This window comes from Diadema antillarum, unplaced genomic scaffold (genome assembly GCF_040938485.1).
Source record: "Diadema antillarum isolate AM-2024a unplaced genomic scaffold, OU_Dant_1.0 seq00000476_RagTag, whole genome shotgun sequence".
NCBI lineage: Eukaryota > Metazoa > Echinodermata > Echinoidea > Diadematoida > Diadematidae > Diadema > Diadema antillarum.
This window is the reverse complement of record NW_027271443.1, coordinates 730,766-749,741: the sequence shown is the minus strand read 5'-3', so window position 1 is coordinate 749,741 and position 18,976 is coordinate 730,766. Positions and strand designations below refer to the sequence as shown.

General features: G+C 37.5%; 1 protein-coding gene across 1 annotated transcript in view; it reads left to right on the top strand.

Annotated features, from left to right (window-relative positions):
- Positions 1-5,297: 5,297 nt before the first annotated feature.
- The window catches only part of LOC139733448 (uncharacterized), a 299,164-nt gene continuing 285,485 nt past the window's right edge, over positions 5,298-18,976 (top strand). Inside the window, exons 1-2 of the mRNA XM_071644265.1 lie at positions 5,298-5,319; positions 5,504-5,708. Coding sequence (XP_071500366.1) covers positions 5,298-5,319; positions 5,504-5,708 — 227 coding nt within the window. The remainder of the gene's footprint in view (positions 5,320-5,503; positions 5,709-18,976) is intronic.

The following is an 18,976-nucleotide window of genomic DNA, read 5'->3' as shown; positions in this document are numbered from 1 at the left end:
TTTCTTGAATACGTAATAAAAAAAAATCCTGCAGCCTGTGTATGGTAGAAAATTAACACAATATTACGAATGCCTACATCACAATCATGCAACAAGAAGTAATTTGGTCGTCAGCAATGTATTTCCACTGCCACAAATGTAAGAGTGTCTTTGATGTAGACTACGTATCTACAAACTGGTGCTGAAATAACCCTCAAACCCGAGTTGGAGGAGGAGTTGCACGTCTAAAATCTTTCCCAACTCGGGTTTGAGGATTATCTGGACACCATTTTCTGGATAAGGGTGGTCTGAATTCCAGACCCTTTGCCAAATAGATCAGTTTTGCTACTCGTGTATAGAGTACCTTCTTCTGCTGTTATAGGTCAATGTTTGTACAAGGGATTAACTGTGCAGATAAGAAGCTTGGCTGGTGAGACAAAACGGTGTGGAAAACCCTAGCAAAGCATTGTTTTACTCGGGTTGCCTTAGACGGACTGTTTTCCTAATGAAGAAAAAAAAAAGAATATCCTGTGGTATTTTTCTGTGGTATTTCCTATTGTATATGTGTGGTATTGTTGTGTGGTATTGCTATGGGGCACGACTGTGTGATATTACGCATTTAATTTGCTGTGTGGTACTTCTGTGTGGAACAGTAACATATGATCTTCCTGTGGAATTTTGGGACACATACCACAGGAATATCACAGGATAAGTTCTTGTGGTACTGTCCTGTGGTACTGTCCTGTGGTACGTCCCAAAATACCACAGAACAGTTCCTGCAGTACCGGTACTCTCCTGCACGTGGTATACGTCGAAAATTACCACAGGAATTCCTGTCGTACTGTCTTGTGGTACGTCCCAAAATTCCACAGGACAATTCGTGTAGTACTGTCCTGTGGTACGTCCCAAAATACCACAGGACAAGTCGTGTGGTACTGTCCTGTGGTACTATCCTGTGGTACTTTCCTGTGGTAATCTCCTGTGGTACTGTCCTGTGGTACTGCCCTGTGGTGCTGTCCTGAGGTACGTCCAAAAATACCACAGGACAAGGCGTGTGGTACTTTCCTGTGGTACGTCCCAAAATACCACAGGACAATTCCTGTGGTACTGTCCTGTGGTATATGTCCCAAAATACCACAGGAGAAGTCGCGTGGTACTGTTCTGTGGTACTATCCTGTGGTACTGTCCTGTGGTACTACCCTGTGGTACTGTCCTGTGGTATGTCCCAAAATACCACATGACAAGTCGTGTGGTACTGTTCTGTGGTGCTATCCTGTGGTACTGTCCTTTGGTACGTCCCAAAATACCACAGGACAATTCGTGTGGTACTGGTACTGTCCTGTGGTATTGTCCTGTGGTATGTCCCAAAATACCACAGGACAAGTCGTGTGGTACTGTCCTGTGGTAATATCCTGTGGTGTTTTCCTGTGGTACTGCCCTGTCGTACGTCCCAAAATACCACAGAACAAGTCGTGTGGTACTGTCCTGTGGTACTATCCTGTGGTACTTTCCTGTTGTACTCTCCTGTGGTACGTCCCAAAATACCACAGGACAATTCATGTGGTACTGTCCTATGGTACTGTCCTGTGGTATACGTCCCAAAATACAACAGGACAGCTCCTGTGTTACTGTCCTGTCGTACGTCCCAAAATACCACAGGACAATTCGTGGTGTACTGTCTTGTGGTACTGTCCTGTGGTACTTTCCTGCGGTAATGTCCTGTGGTACTGCCCTGTGGTAAATCCCAGAGTACCACACGAGCCTGTGACAAAGTACCACACAGTTCCCGTGTTAACATTTATTTGTGTGGTACATTGTACGTTTATATAATACTTTGATTATGATTTATTCCAAGCTTGTTGTCATTACTATTGACATTGTAAGAGAAAAACTATCCAAGCTTCACATCAACAAGGCTTGTGGTCTCGACGGTATTCATGTGGACGTTCTACGTATTGTTATGGACATTGATAAATACCTGTGTATGCTGTTTACCCAGTCATTGCAGTCCAGTCAAGTTCCACAGGATGGGAAAGATGCTAACATTACCCCTCTTTTTAAGAAAGGTTCTCGTGTAAACCCGAACAATTACCGTCCAGTGTCTTTAACTAGCCAAGTCGTCAAGGTGCTCGAGCGAATCATGTAAGATCAGCTGATGGAGCATGCAGTGGTTAACGATTTGATATCATGTCACCGACATGGCTTTTAAAAGAAGTGCTCGTGTGTCACCCAGCTTTTGGAGTGCCTTTTTGACTGGACTCAAGCATATCACGACAAAGTAGGAGTCGACATTACTTATTTAGATTTTCAGAAAGCATTTGACACTGCCCCCACAAGTCACTTCTCTACAAGCTTAACACAATTATTCTGTCCATAATTAATGCCATCTTTCAAAGCAGTTATTATCGTTTGAAAAGTCATTAGAGTTGAAAGTGAAGAGTGTTTACAAGGTTTCTCAAAAATGAAAAGGGGACTCTAAATACACACCTATTGACACTATACAAAAAAAAAAATCGAGATAGACTGCGCAAAAAAAAAAAAAAAAACACACACACACTTTCCTGCCCGTTTATGATTCCAAATTTTAGGAAAATGTAAAAGAAGACTTGCTCTTTCAGAAAACAGTAAAAAGTTAAGATCGGCTAGGTTGACCCATTGCACTTAGTTTCAGTCCTCACGCAAAGTTAGTGTGTGCGACTTTTTTTTTCGTTTTGTGATGCTAGTCACAAATGGTGTTTCAACATGGAAGAATGTAACAAGCGGAGTTCCGCAATGGTTTATAATAGGCCCTTTGCTGTTTTTGTTTTACGTCAATGACATTCTAGATGCTGTCTCATCCATTGCCAAAAATGTTTGCTGACGACACTAAAGTTTATAGGAAGATTCTCACTAAATCAGATTGCGACTCTATTCAAAATGACCGCAATGAACTGGCAGCATGATCCAAACGCTGGGGGTACCACCCCAGAGTTCATGGGATTGAAAGCTTGTCTTAAGACTAACAAGGATTTAGAGTATTTTTTTGGCAAAGAAAAAGGGTACGCTTGCTTTACATTTTCGAAAATAGAGACTGGATTTTTAACTTGTTTATGTAGTTGAACCCGAAGTCCCGGATGTGTCACATATTTTGTTGGTCCCCTTTTATTGTTTGTTTTTGTATCTTGATAGACTACGGACCTGATGAAGGAAAGAGTTAATGGTAAAAATATGTTCCTAAAAACCTCGTTATAACACTGTTTTACTTGATAGAATGCTGTTCGTCATTCCGACGGTTCGTTATTCCGAATGTTTGTTATTCCCAAGGTTCGTTAATCCGAAACACACAATTCCCTATACCTAAAGGTTCGTTAATCGAAAATGAAAAAGGGTTCGTTAATCCGAACATTTGTGGCGTTATTCCGACGGTTCGTTATTCCGAAGGTTCGTTAATCCGAAAATGAAATAGGGTTCGCTATTCCGAAGGCTCGTTTATCCGAAAATGAAATAGCGTTCGTTATTACGAAGGTTCGTTAATCCGAAAATGAAATAGGGTCCGTTATTCCGAAGGATCATTGATCCGAAGTGATATAGGGTCAACAACGAGCTTTGTTTCATTTTCGGATTAACGGACCTTCGGAATAACCAACCTTATTTCATTTTCGGAGTAATGAACCTTCGGAATAACGAACGTCATCACATTTTCGGATTAACAAACTTCGGAATAATGAAACCCGGAAGTGCCACCAGAAATATTAGTCACGCCCCCCCCCCCCCCCTCGCTTTACAGAATTCCTGGATCCGCCCCTGAAGATACCTACAAGCTTCTAAATGTGACCGTGCAACTCAAAACGAACATAAAGTCGCACACACTGATTTTGCGTGAGGACTGAAAATAAGTGAAATGGGTCAACCTAGCCGAACTTGACTTTTTCATATCTTCTGAAAGAGCAAGTCTTCTTTTACACTATACTAAAATTTGGGGTCATAAAAAGAGCGGGAAAGTGTGTTTTTTTTTAGCAGTTTATCTCGAACATTTGTGGTAGAATAGTGTGATTAGGTGTGTCTTTAGAGTCCTTATTTCATTTTTGAAAAACCTTGTACACACTCTTCACTTTCAACTCGAATAACTTTAGAAAGGATGATGCTACTGCTTTGAAAGTTGGCATTAATTGTGGACAGAATGAGTTAATGAGGCATATTTAATTTCAGTTTAATCTGATAATCCCTTCATTGTTGTTACTCTGGTGGTTTACTTCCTGTTTTTTTTTTTCCTATTCATCGCACAGCCAGCACTGTTCAGTAAAGATTAAGCGCTTGAATAGACTCTGTACTTCAGAGCCTCTTTTCTCAGTTCACACTTTTCCTGAGTTTGTGCTTTCTTTCCAATATTTAGATAGGCTAGGAGAGTTCATTTGATTTGAGTTATACATCATTTTAAAGCTTAAAGTCTGCTCTTTCAGAATATGGTCTTAACTAAAAATTCATGTCTGGGGACTTTTTGTTTGTTTTGAGGTGCAGGGTCACAAATGGCCATTATAAAACCAAGCCAGATATTTTTTTTTTCTCTACCCCACCTAAAACACTAAGAGGTCACTCTTGCAAGTTGTATCATAGACGCTACAAAACCCAACTTGCTGGCCACTTCTATTCTAATAGAGTGGTCAGGCCGTGGAACTCCCTTCTAGAGCACGTTGTGTCCGGACCCACTGTGGCATCTTCAAGAATAGACTGAGAGCCCTACCCACAGGAATAGAGGGCTAATAAACCAAGTATCCAGGTTGATAAGTATCCAAGTAAGTAAGTTTAATACCCTCGTTGTTTTCAGAATCCACATCCAAAATCTTATACAACACAGTCCGAGGGATCCTCTCACACGGCAGCCCCGATGCACTGGATACACGACGTCGTACTGTACACTGTCCACTCCCTGGACTGTTTTCTGAATTATTCACGTTATGTACGCGCATGTAGTTGCTGTCGTTGAGGGCGTAAGCTACATCCATCAAGTTTACTAATCCGGTTCGGGCGGACAGATTAGTGGTGATATCGGCGCGGTCTACGGGATAGCGCGATTTGTTTGGGTAAAGTGCATTCGTTGGTGCCGCGCGTGGTTGGGATACGCAACGACAAAATTCGGCCAGAATCTGGAATACTGTTTAGCGAGCTGTGTGGGCCTAGTGTGCAAAATAGGCAGGGGGTCGATTCATAAACGGGGACTTGTCAAATAAGGTCCTTCTGTCTCTGATTAGTTAACTCCCTTAGTTATCAAGTGGCTTACGTCCCTGATTCTAAAACGACATTATTTTGGCCTATCTTGGTACTACCGAAGTAGATTCGAGATGGACGCAGGACTTCAAGCTTGTAACTATGCCAATAACGGCTGGAATCTGCACATGACATGCACAATTTCCGTCGCTGAACAGATCATTGCGTCCTCAATCATAAGCTCCCTTATATGTTTTGCTATTAATGATAGCTGCGATGAAGCAACAATTATATAAAAAAGTGTTTTTCTATGTCACTGGTGTATTTGTTTGTTTAACAGCGACCGACGAAAATGTGATTAACTGCCACGGTGGTGACGACAACACTCCCCTCCACGAAGCCTGCAAGTTTGGCCGTCTGGAAATGGTCAAGATGCTGTGTGGAACGGGCGCAAATATCAACGCCCTAAACTGGAACGAATTATCCCCACTGCACTTCGCATGCGCAAACAACCATCGAAAAGTGGCCGAATACTTGATGAAAAAGTAAGTGTCCCGTGTCAGTCCCATTGTGTAAAACCACAAACCACACTACAGAGTGAAACGAAATAATCCTGACAAAAAGTGTGTTAATACTTTTATTTCGGGTTTCTCTATTGTGTGATATCTCAGCAATTTCAAAACAATTTTTATCAAATATGCTTTGAAATCCTCTAAGAATTGTACGCTCTTTCATATTCATGAGAGTTTTCTCAATATGTCACAAAAGTTTGAAACCTAAAGCTCCAACTCAACCAAAACTATACCATCCTATTTGAGAAGAAAATGAGGAGGGGAGAAAGGTTCATATACAAATGTTTATGTTTAAATGCTCTGTATCGTTCTGTATTAGTTCAAGTTTTGCTTTCTCTTTCTTTAAAAAGATGATAAGGCCCCATCAGTAGTGCATCCAAACAACTCAACGACAATTTAACCACACAAAACATTAATTTCAGACAAGGGACACACATAGGGTAAAAAAAGGAAACCAATAAGATATCAATAAACAAAACAAAATGTATATAATATGTGACCCGCTACAACAAAATGATCCTAAAGTCGGGCGAAGTCGATTATTTGAAAATTGCATGATATAATCATCTAATCTTTCTGCTTTAAATTGATATATAACACATTTTATAAAAATAATCGGCTGCGGAGATATCGATGTTTAAAAGAGAGCATATCGAGACGTCTGGAAAATCACTGTTTCGAGAAAAGCGCCTTAAAAGTCTTCCTTTCGACCCAATCGCGATCAAGGGACACGCAAGTCAATTTTCACCTCTGGACAATAGAAGATAAGCCCTAGCAACCCCCGAAGAGTTCACTCAAGCGCACCAGCGTCGGCGGTCTCCTCACCAACCAATCAGTGACCAGGATGTGAGAAGTGGCTGAGCATAGTGCACCCCGCCCGCACGCACCAGTCGACTGGGCAGTGTGCGAGCTTCACGCTTCGGTTAGCAGCAAGCAGCAAACCGACCAATGAGATCACTCTGGTCGTTGTTAGGGGCGGAACCTATCTGTGGCGCTCAATCCAATTTTTCGAACCAGTTTCTGCTTCGTTGAAACGCCCAAAAACATGGCTCAGAAAAACGCTATTTTTTGGTCTTTCTTTTGATCATTTTGCTTCAAAATTTCGACAGATGATAGAAGACAATGATGTTCGACTCCAATAGTATATCAAAATCAGAAAATCGTAAGTTTTGACGAATTGTAATGCTCTGACTTCAAACTCGATTTTCACGGCTTCCACCGTACGCGACTTTAGGACCTTTTTGTTGTAGCGGGTCACATATAGAGTAGCCATTAATTTCTTATAGGAAGATGGAATCATTTTTCTCCAATTCAGCAATCCAGTTTCTTCATAATAAAATATAGTCAGTGGGCAATCCTTGTTCATGTGACATATTCAGATTTTTGAAAAAAAAAATATTTGGAAAGCTACTTTTCCGTTACTGCTAAACGCAGTATCTACACTTAACTTGCGTTTTCCCCAAGGAAAAACGCAGTATCGGCAAAGCTATTCTTAATTACCAGACACTGTTTTTATATATGTGACCGCGCACCTCAAAACGAACATAAAGTCGCACACACTGATTTTGCGTGAGGGCTGAAAATAAGTGAAATGGGTCAACCTAGCCGAACTTGACTTTTTCATATTTTCTGAAAGAGCGGGTCTTCTTTTACATTATGCTAGAATTTTGTATCATAAAACGGGCAGGAAAGTGTGTTTTTTTTAGCAGTTTATCTCGAACATTTTTGGTAGAACAGTGTGATAAGGTGTGTCTTTAGAATCCCTTTTTCATTTCTGAAAAAAAAACCTTGTCCACACTCTTCAATTTCAATTCTAATAACTTTTGAAAGGATAGTGCTACTGCTTTGAAAGTTGGCATTAATCATGTACAGAATGTGTTAATGAGGTATGCTTAATTTCAGTTTAATCTCATAATCCCTTCATTGTTGTTACTCTGGCGGTTTACTTCCTGTTTTTTGTCCCATTCATCGCACAGCCAGCACGGTTTGGTAAAAGATTAAGTGCTTGAATAGACACTGTACTTCAGAGCCTCTTTTCTCAGTTCACACTTTTCCTGAGTTTGTGCTTTCTTTCCAATATTTAGATAGGTTAGGAGAGTTCATTTGATTTAAGTTATACATCATTTTAAAGCTTAAAGTCTGGTCTTTCAGAATATGGTCTTAACTAAAAATTCATGTCTGGCGACTTTTTGTTTGTTTTGAGGTGCAGGGTCACATATGTGAATACTTTGCCGGTTGTTCTATAGGCCCTAATTTGAACGTAAATTACTTTCTTTAGATATACTTGCTTGGATTACAAAAGGTATTTTGTAATCCATAAACACTCGTATTTTTTTTTGTATAATTACATATTCGTAAACCAACTGAATTTTATTTGAATATGTATAAAGTTTATGGAAATAAATTGACAAAATTGATTCGTTTATCCCGCAGATTATATTTTTCTGATAGAATGAAGAAGGTTTCTTCGAATATTAATGCAATATGGAAAATTATTAAAGAGGTCCTAGGTAAAAAGCCTGATTCTCCGCCAACGGATGATATCACATTAAACGGCATTGAAATAAATGATCCCAATATGTATGCTAATTCATTTAACTCATTTTTCGTTAACATCGGCCCGGAACTTGCTACTAAAATTAGCAATACTTGTGCTCATTTTACAGATTATCTTTTTGACCAAAATCAAGAGTCTATTTATTTTAATCCAGCAAGACCCAGTGAAATCATTAGTATCAGTAAATCTTTAAATAGCTCTAAATCTTGTGGTTTTGATAAAATAAGTATGATGTTATTGAAAGAAATAGTTTATCCACTCGCAGAACCGTTATATATTTAATCTTTCTTTATCGCAAGGTATTTTTCCTCATCTGCTGAAAATAGCGAAAGTTAATCATGTTCATAAAAAAACATGATCCTCATGAAATTAGTCATTATCGTCTTATTTCTTTGTTGCCTAGTATATCCAAAATTTTAGAAAAAAAGTTTATAATAGACTTCTTAAATGTATTAACAAGTATGATTTACTTATTCCCAATCAATATGGTTTCAGAAAAAAATATTCAACTGATTTAGCATTAATACAAATTCATGATAAAATTATGAGTGCTTTTGCAAACAAAGAACATGTTGCAGGTATATTTTGTGATTTGAGTAAGGCATTCGATACTCTTGATCATTCTATTTTACTCACCCAACTTAGTCATTATGGTATTCGAGGACAAGCACTTTCATGGCTTAAAGATTATCTAACTAATAGAAGACAATATGTTACTTTTAATGGTTGTGAATCTGACCCCCTTTTAATTAAATGTGGTATTCCTCAAGGCTCAATTCTGGGCCCACTATTATTCCTTCTTTATGTTAATGATATCATGAATACATCCTCTCTTCTCTCTTTTGTTCTATTTGCTGATGATACGAATATATTTTATTCTCATAAAGATCTTAAGATTTTAAATTATACTTTAAATATTGAAATTAGTAAATTATCAAAATGGTTTAAGTCTAATAAACTTTCTTTGAATATAAAAAAGACTGACTTCATTTATTTCAAATTTCATTCTCATAATGAAGATACGTTGATACATATTAACATTGATGATATCCCATTAGAAAAGAAAACGATTTCAAAATTTCTAGGAGTATATATAGATGAAAGTTTGACTTGGAATGAGCATTTAAATTATGTTACAATGTGTATTTCTAGAAATAAACAGAATTCTGTTTATTGTTATAATGTGTTGTTGTACGTCGGGTTGACTGGGTGACTTGTTGCGGAGGGTGGAGGGGGGGGGGGGGGTGATCCATGGGTTCATTGACTTGACGTCGATGCTAGACCATAGTGTACTTACATTGATTTCTCATTGCAATTTTGATTTAAGTTTCAAACTTTATTCTTAAAATCTCTAAAGATTCTCTCTCTTCCTCTCTCTCTCTCTCTCTCTCTCTTTACCAACCGCGGGTTTTGCCGGTATTCAGTGGTAAAATTTACGAGAAACTTTGCTGTTCATGTCACTCTCATTACCGAAATCGTGATATTGTACTCAGTTCAGTTATAAAGTTTACGTTTATTTTGTAAAGTTAATGTTAGAACCGATAAATTCAGAGCTGGTTTATTGCCGTTTTGATTCTATGTTGCTTTGCGTAAGGCAGATAGTTACGGTCGATTATTACTCTTCAATACTTTTTTTTTCTTTCTTGCGTTTTTGTGTGTCTATGCTCTGCAGTCCTGCAGATCATGTCAGTAATTTTGTTTCAGTCACTCCTCCTAATGGTCAGTTACAGCACGTCACGCACCGATGCACCTCATCGTATACATCCCGTGTATACGGTGTGCACTGCACTTCCCGTTGCACCATGATAGGCCATTATTGCGTAATGTCACTCATTATAAATGGATTTTGATTTTGGAATAGATGACCAACAGCTAGTCAACCACACAAGCCAGTATTTCACTATCAATGAATTCAACAGTCAGTTTTTTTTTCAATAAGGCAAATCAGACTTGTGCTAATTTCAGTTTAATTCACCTTAATTCAAGAAGCTTAACTAAAAATTTCGATACGTTTGAATTATTTTTAAGTTCCCTCAATGATTTTCCATTCTCCGTTATAGGAGTCACCGAAACATGGTTGCACACCAATTCCCCGGACCTATTTGGCATTGAAAATTATAATTTTATTCGTAATGACAGAAAGTATGGCATAGGAGGTGGGGTTGCCATGTACGTTGATAATCATATTAGATTTAAAATTCGAACTGATTTGGGTATTCGGGGAGCAGAAAGTTTATTTATTGAAATCTTAAATGATAATGAGAAAAATATTATAGTTGGTACTATTTACCGTCCTCCACAAAATGACGTTCAATCTTTTATTGACAACTTCGACCAATGTGCTAACGAAATTTTTGGAGAAAGAAAATCCATTTTTTTGATGGGAGATTACAATATAGATTTATTACAACCTACCCATTTCCATGACATATTACTTTCCAACTCACTGCATCCCCACATCAATAAACCTACCAGAATAAATAACACCACCAACAGTAAAACATTAATAGATAATATACTGTCTAATGTTATAACTGAAACCTGTATGAACGGTATCCTTTATTCAGATATATCTGATCATTTACCGATTTTTATGATTAATGATAAATCTGTAATAACTCCAATACGTCGCCAACCCAAACAATATTTGAAAATGTATCGAAATGAAACGCCACAATATATTGATTCATTGAATCAAGATTTATTCGAAGAACAATGGAATGACGTCTTTGAACTCCAAGATGTTAATTCTTCCTACGAAATTTTTTTACAAAAACTATTAGATTATTATGATAAACATATTCCTTTAACTCCCAAAGTAAATGGAAGGAAAAGAGCCCGGCAACCGTGGATTACTCAAGGTCTTATACATTCCATTCTTACTCGAAACCGTCTTTATAAAATATCTCTGAGGAAACCTACTCCTGAAAACGTGAAAAGGTATAAAACATATAGAAATAGATTAACTTCTTTGATTCGAGTTTCACGTAAATCATATATTTCAAATAAACTCGAATCTAATAAGGATGATAAAAATGCTCTTTGGCGGATTGTTAATGAAATACTCAAAAAGAAACCTACGGAATGTCCTGATAGCATTACCCATAATGATAAAGTTATTACTAATTCTGATCAAATTGCAAATATTTTTAACAATTTTTTTTGTTAATGTTGGTCCGTCTTTAGCTGCATCTATTCCCATAAATGATATCAAAAATTATAAAGATTACTTACCTGAAAGTAATCAAAACTCATTGTTTTTTACTCCAATAAATGAATCAGAAATTATTGATATTGTTAGATCTCTGAAATGTAGTAATTCCTGTGGGCCTGACAAATTAAGGTTGAATTTTTTGAAAAAAATAATCTACCCCTTAGCAGCCCCTCTCACCCATATATTTAATTTATCCTTACTTAACGGTGAGTTTCCAGACTCTTTTAAAATCGCCAAAGTTATCCCCATTTATAAAAAAGAAGATCCATCACTGGTGAAAAATTATAGACCCATCTCATTGTTACCTGTAATATCGAAAATTTTAGAAAAATTAGTTTATAAGCGTCTCTCCTCGTTCATGATTGAAAATGAAATATTAAATGTGAATCAGTTTGGCTTTAGGAAAGGATTTTCTACCGATTATGCTATAATTAAATCTGTTGATAATATTATTGATGCGCTTATTAAAAAGGAGCATATAATTGGAGTTTTTATGGATCTTAGTAAAGCATTCGACACTATTGATCATGACATTTTATTTGAAAAATTACATAATTATGGCGTGAGAGGGATTACTTTGTCATGGTTTAGAAGTTATCTAAGTCATCGAAAACAATATGTTGCATTTAAATCCAGTCATTCGTTCCATTTGAACGTGTCATGTGGTGTCCCTCAGGGATCTATCCTCGGGCCCCTACTTTTTTTGATTTATATTAATGATATCATTAATTCCTCTCCTCGTTTAAACTTCATTTTATTTGCAGACGACACCAATGTTTTTTATTCCCACAAGGATATTGTAACATTGGTTGATACATTTAATATGGAATTAAGTAATATTTCGAAATGGTTTAGAAGTAATAAGCTTTCATTGAATATTGATAAAACATGTTTTATACATTTTCATACGCTTCAATCGCAACCCACCCTTCCTCAAAGTATTTCTATTGATGATATAAACATTGCTGAGAAACATTCAACCAAGTTCCTAGGAGTGACCCTAGATAACAATCTAACTTGGAATACTCATGTCCAGAATATTATAACAGCAATATCTAAGGCAACTGGTGTGTTAAGGAGAGTAAAATACTTAATTAATGATCAAACTTTAATGATGTTATACAACACCTTATTTCTACCATATGTAATGTACTGTAATATTGTATGGGGCAACTGTAGCAAAACCAAATTGAACACAATTTTTCTTCTTCAAAAAAAGGCTCTTCGTATATGCACACATTCAAATTTTTTGGCTCACACTGATCCCATATTTTATCGCCTAAAAACCCTAAAGGCCCATGATATACATTCATATTTAACTGCTATATTTATGTACAAACACACTCGAAATTTATTACCATTTTTCCATAATGCCCTAGTTACTAATGATCATATTCACTCATACCCTACCCGTCGTTCCCATGATTTTCATTTAAGTAATCCAAAGCTTTTACTTGCTCAAAAGTCGATTAGACATCACGGTCCGGATACATGGAACACTCTTCCTGAAGAGTTGAAACAGTGTGCCTCCTTGTTTTCATTCAAAGCAAACTTAAAGAAGCATATTTTATCACAGTATACTTCAAATACGAATTAAGCCCGAATAATTTATATGACTTATGTTGGTCTCCCGATAGTAGCAACATCGTAAGTCATTCCCTCTTCCAGCAAACCAATTGTATCATTCCAAATCCCAGCCTATCTGCCCCTGTGCACTCTCAAGCACTCGCACGCACATTCACCACCTTCACACATCAGAGTTTATTTTCCCCTGCTATCCTCGCAGCAGAATTTGTATTGTTTACCAATTTACCTACCTACCTTTTCCTTGGGCCGGCCATCTTTTCAAGCAATGCTTACAATGGCGGCCCTCTGCATTATCATTTCCTAAATATAATATTGTTATTGTAATCCCAGCTGCATAGACATGCATACTGTAATATCATTCATTTCCTTTTATATCATTGTTTATGCAAGTCAAACGACTCTGTTTCAAATATACTTTGTATATTTCCCATGTTCACGATTATTCAGTTTATGTACAATGTATATTGATTTGCAGAAAATAAAGTATCTATCAAACAAATATAGGGATAATTTCCAAGCTGAAGTTCTTTCTTCCTCGTTCAACTTTATTTTTTTATTATATAATTCCTTAATTCTCCCATATATAAGTTATTGCAATGTTGTATGGGGTACTACCAAAATAAATTCTATATTCAAATTACAAAAGAAAGTTATACGTATTTGTACAGGATCGCATTTTCTGGCTCATGCTGATTCTTTATTTCATGAGCTTAAAACATTGAAGGTTTTTGATTTGAATATTATTCAAGTAGCAGTAATTATGTTTAAATATATACATGATCAACTTCCATCATTGCTTGACAACATGGTTAGGTTCAATACTTCTGTCCATTCGTACCCTACTCGCATATGTAGAAATTTCCACCTTTTGAATCCCAAATTATTAGTGACACATAAATTTATAAGACATTCGGGTTAGGACATTTGGAATAATCTCCCGGATAATATAAAGTTTGGTCAAGTATTCATTCTTTGACAGCTTCACTAAAACGATATTTGATACAATTATATTCTCCAAACCAATTGAGCTAACAAGTATTTATAGTATATATTGTCATCTTATTGTCAATCTCTATTTTCTTCCTTCAACTGCATCTTGCACTCTCACCTGCAACTGCACTGCACTCACCTGATCACCTTCCTCCAAGAGAGTTATGTCGTTGGGTAGTCATTTTATGAGGCCTTGTTGCGACACTGATTGTCGCCCCTACACGGATTGTCGCCCCCGTCACGGATTGTCGCCTGGCGACAATCCGTGACGCTTGTGCAGTTCCCAGTTTTTGACCTCGAAGGCGACAATCCGTGTTGGCAAAAAAATTTGTTGCGACACGGATTGTCGCCCCGTCACGGATTGTCGCCCCGGGCTCGGGGTGGTTCCTCCGGTGTTAAGCTTTGGTGGGATGGGTATGACTGGTAAGTTATGCGTGTGTCTGTGTGTGTGTGTGTGTGTGTGTGTGTGTATTGTGAGCTGCATGATATGTGATGTGTATGATTTGTTGTTGTTGTTGTGTGTGTGTGTGTGTGTGTGTGTGTGTGTTTGGAGTATAATAATACAATATGTAGAAACGGTGCATGTGTGGTGGTTGTATAGTGGTAGTGGTTTGTTTGTCTGTGTGTATACGTGTACCTGTATGCTTACGTGTGTATGTTGAATATAGTGGCGCTACTGTGGCAATACAAACGCCTTCAGAGTGTATGAGCACGTGTTTAAAGAATTCACACCAGCGTTGATCTAAAAATAGTATGGGTGTGTCAACCAATATCAGCGGTGAGGCGGGCTAGGCGAGAGACAGACCGAGAGAAAATACATACGAGGGATGTACCCTCCCCAAATGTTATTTGTCTTTGTTCATTTTTCACTGCGGTCATTTTCTTCCATCAGTCTTATAAACTAGAACGTCCATACCACTATGCTTTGTCCCAGAATAGGTTTGGCATGCTTTATGCATGAGCGAATAATTTCCACACGCCGTAAAAAAATTGTCAATCGTTAGGTGATTTTCGCACAAACAAACTGCCATTGCACACCGCTAATACATACGTAATACAAACAAACACCAACAAACACTCACACAAATCCTCATAATGCAAATAAACCAACTCAACACTTTTTATCCTTGATATTTATTGATTTCATTCAAATCATTCATAAATCGACCCATTCTGGGTGTAACATGAGCAAAAAAAAGTTACAAATGGCAATTCGAAACACAAACAAATCCATTTGTCAATTTATACCACAAATAATCTCACTTCAACATAGATAACTCGATTATAGACCAACCCTACCAATAATTTCTTCACGAGAAAGTTTTGACATGAAGGGCCCTACCAAACCTATATTCCTTGAATATATTGGTTTGGATCATGTAACATCTTCTTACTTACAAGGGCATATACATAAAAAAAACACAAATACATTACAAAAATCTAGAATGAAATCGGTCATAAAAAACCAGACCACCCCCTCCCCTCCCCAACCGAAACAAATCTAGGGCCTACACTATCCTTAATATTAAATCCTACCAACATCTGTCATACCGTTTATAACTATCCTTCTTCAAATCCAATCCCCAACCCACCAACCCCTGATTTAAAGGGGAAGGCTAGTAACTGATCAGTGGGAATCAGTGGAAATGCTGGGAGATGATTGTTCCAATCCTTATGGGATTCATTCAAGAGTTCATTGTATATCTATTGTTGTGTGAAAATGATTTGCTTCAGAATGGTCTCATATTTAAGTAATGTGCAGTTTAATGCTTCCAGGTTAGCGTCCCTGGTCAGTGACGGAGCATTAATCTGCACATTACTTGAATATGAGACCGTTCTGAAGCAAATCATTTTCACACAACAATAGATATACAATGAACTCTTGAATGAATCCCATAAGGATTGGAACAATCATCTCCCAGCATTTCCACTGATTCCCACTGATCAGTTACTAGCCTTCCCCTTTAACAAAACCTAAATCATCCCACACCCACATTCACCAACCCAAATACACACACACACACACACACACACACACACACACACACGAAAGGTTCGTTATTCCGAAGTTTCGTTTTTTCCGAGGCTTCATTTATCCGAAACACACAATTCCCTATACCTAGAGGTTCGTTGATCCAAAAATGAAATTCGGAATAACGAACCTTCGGAATAATGAGCCTTCGGACGAATGAGCCTTCGGATGAATGAGCCTTCAGAATAACAAACTTTTGCAATAACGAAATGTAAGGCCAAGTAAAAAAAGAAAGTAGTTTCTCGTCCGGGTTTTTTGAGCAAGGCGATGAGGGAGGTCCTTACTATTTGATATCTTACTATTTTTTCGAGGATTGTAAAAATGAAAGTAATATGTGTTTATGTGTGATATAAACCACTTATCATTTGAGTGATGCACAATTTAATACCAAATCTGCGTATATTGCTATTTATGCATGACAAGTATACCAATTTAACTACACTGTGACTGTATTCATTCAGTCATATCAAGGGTATGGAAAAAAAACAAACGTTTTTTTAACATAAAATATACACATTTATGCATCACTCTTGTTGAACCTATGAATCCAACCATTATCTCTGGAAATGCACAGCATTATTTTTGCCTTTCAACACAACACAAACTTACTGAGTTAGATCTTTTCTCATATGAAAACTTATTCGCTCAAGGATTTAAAATGCCTCAGACAGTACTGCCAATTGTCAACCCTATGTGAAACAACCACCTGATTTCCTTTTTACTGAAAGACAGAATACGAACCAGTTGAATAATAAAGCCGTTCGCTGTGCACATGTGCGCTTGAGATCGGTTCTCTCCATCACTCCACGATTTTTTTCCAGCTCCAGAACGCATGCTATGCTGGCTGGTTGGTCTCCTCTACTACAGGGAAACCCCGTTATAACGAGTTCGGTTTTAACGAGGAACTGCTTATAACGAGGTGATCGCGTCGGTCCCGTTTTCCTTTGCGTGTAATGGCAGAACGAATCGGTTATAACGTGTTCGGTTATAACGAGATTCCGGTTATCACGAGGACAATTTAGGTAAATCATGATAAAGAAAAACATAAGCAATTTGATCGGATATAACGAGGTTCCATTTCTTGACCAAATTGCCGCTTTCAAACACGCGACAAATGAAACAGTGGAAACCGAAATCTCGCTATCCAAGTCTTTTCCCGTTTTGCAGAGAACTGTTCCTTCCATGTTTTCTTCTTAATCACGCGATAAGACACAGGAACACCTTCCGATGTTCCTACTAATTATTAAACATAATCATTCGATTTTCTTTTTTCGCGAGAAACGCGTGCGTGATAATCGAGGTCAGACCAGAGCGCAACGAGAAAAAAACAGATAACGCATTCAAAAACTTTTCATGTAGCGACAATAAAATTTGACCAAAAATGGACAATTGGAATGCGTGTGCAACTCATCATTATATCCTTTCCAATTTTAGTTCCGACTTCCAGTTCTTTTGCTGGTTTTGAGCAAATATGAGTTTGGATGATTAAAGCCGAAATAGTAAAATCATCGCCCCGATCCCGCCTGGTGACAGTAGCGTTAAAATAGTTGAGTAACGCATTTTAACCTATACTTTAATCGGTGTTCAGAAAAAGAAGCAAACGCATTTATTAGTTTGAACAGATCTGGATTTGTTCATTATCATTTAACAAATGATGATTTCAATATCAAAGCAGAAATAATTAGTGAAATCATCACGATCCTGCTAGGTGACAGTAGAGTAAAAATAGTTGAATAACGCATGTTGACCTACTTCATCGGTGCTCGGAAAAAGAAACAAACGCATGTATTAGTTTGAATAGATCTGGATGTGTTCATTATCATTTAACTAATGATAATTTAAATATGAGTGGGTATGATTAAAGCCGAAATAATGAATGAAATCATCGCGATCTCGCCGGGTGACAGTAGCGTAAAAATTGTTGAATAACGCATGTTAACCTACTTAATCGGTGCTCGGAAATAGAAACAAACGCATTCAACAGTTCAAGAACGGATGTACAAAACGCGCAGAGATTTTCGGAAGAAAATAAAGAACGCATTTTTAATCCCTTTGATCGCAACGATCATACATTGTATAAAATTACAGCCAAATGATTCATGAAATTATCGAATTCCCGCTGGGCACCAACAGCATAAAATACCTCGCAAGTTAGCGGTAAACAACGCACGTATGTTACTCTGAAATCATTGCGATCTCGCCAGGTGACAGAAAAAGAAACAAACGCATTTATTAGTTTGAATAGATCTGGTACAGATTTGCGTAAACAGGATGACAACCTCCCACATTCAATCCTGTCACATATTTTCAAGAACGGTCGTACAAAACGCGAAGAGATTTCCGGAAGAAAATAAAGAACGCATTTTTAATCCATTTGGCCGCAACGATCATACATTGTACATGTGTACAATATTACAGACGAAATGATTCATGAAATCATCGCCGATTCCCGCTGGGCACCAACAGCGTAAAAATACCTAGCAAGTTAGGTAAACAAGGCCTGTATGTTACTCTACAGTATATATTTGCCCCCATATTTGCGCTGGTGTTTAGAAAAAGCTTAAAAAACAAGAATTGCAATAAAGAATTAACTTATCATTTCAGCCTCTATTTCTTCGTCTAATTTACAAATAATCTCCCTTTATTCTCTCAATAATAACCCTCAATAATTGTGTAACAACAACGCAAAGGATATGTTTAAGTTTCATGGATGGGTATATGACGTCATGCTTATGTTTTTCTTTGTTTTTAATGAGTATGGTTATAACGAGGTACCGGTTATAACGAGGTAATATCGCCGGTCCCACGGATCTCGTAATAACGGGGTTTGTGGTTACATTGTGTAATCAATCTAGCAGCAC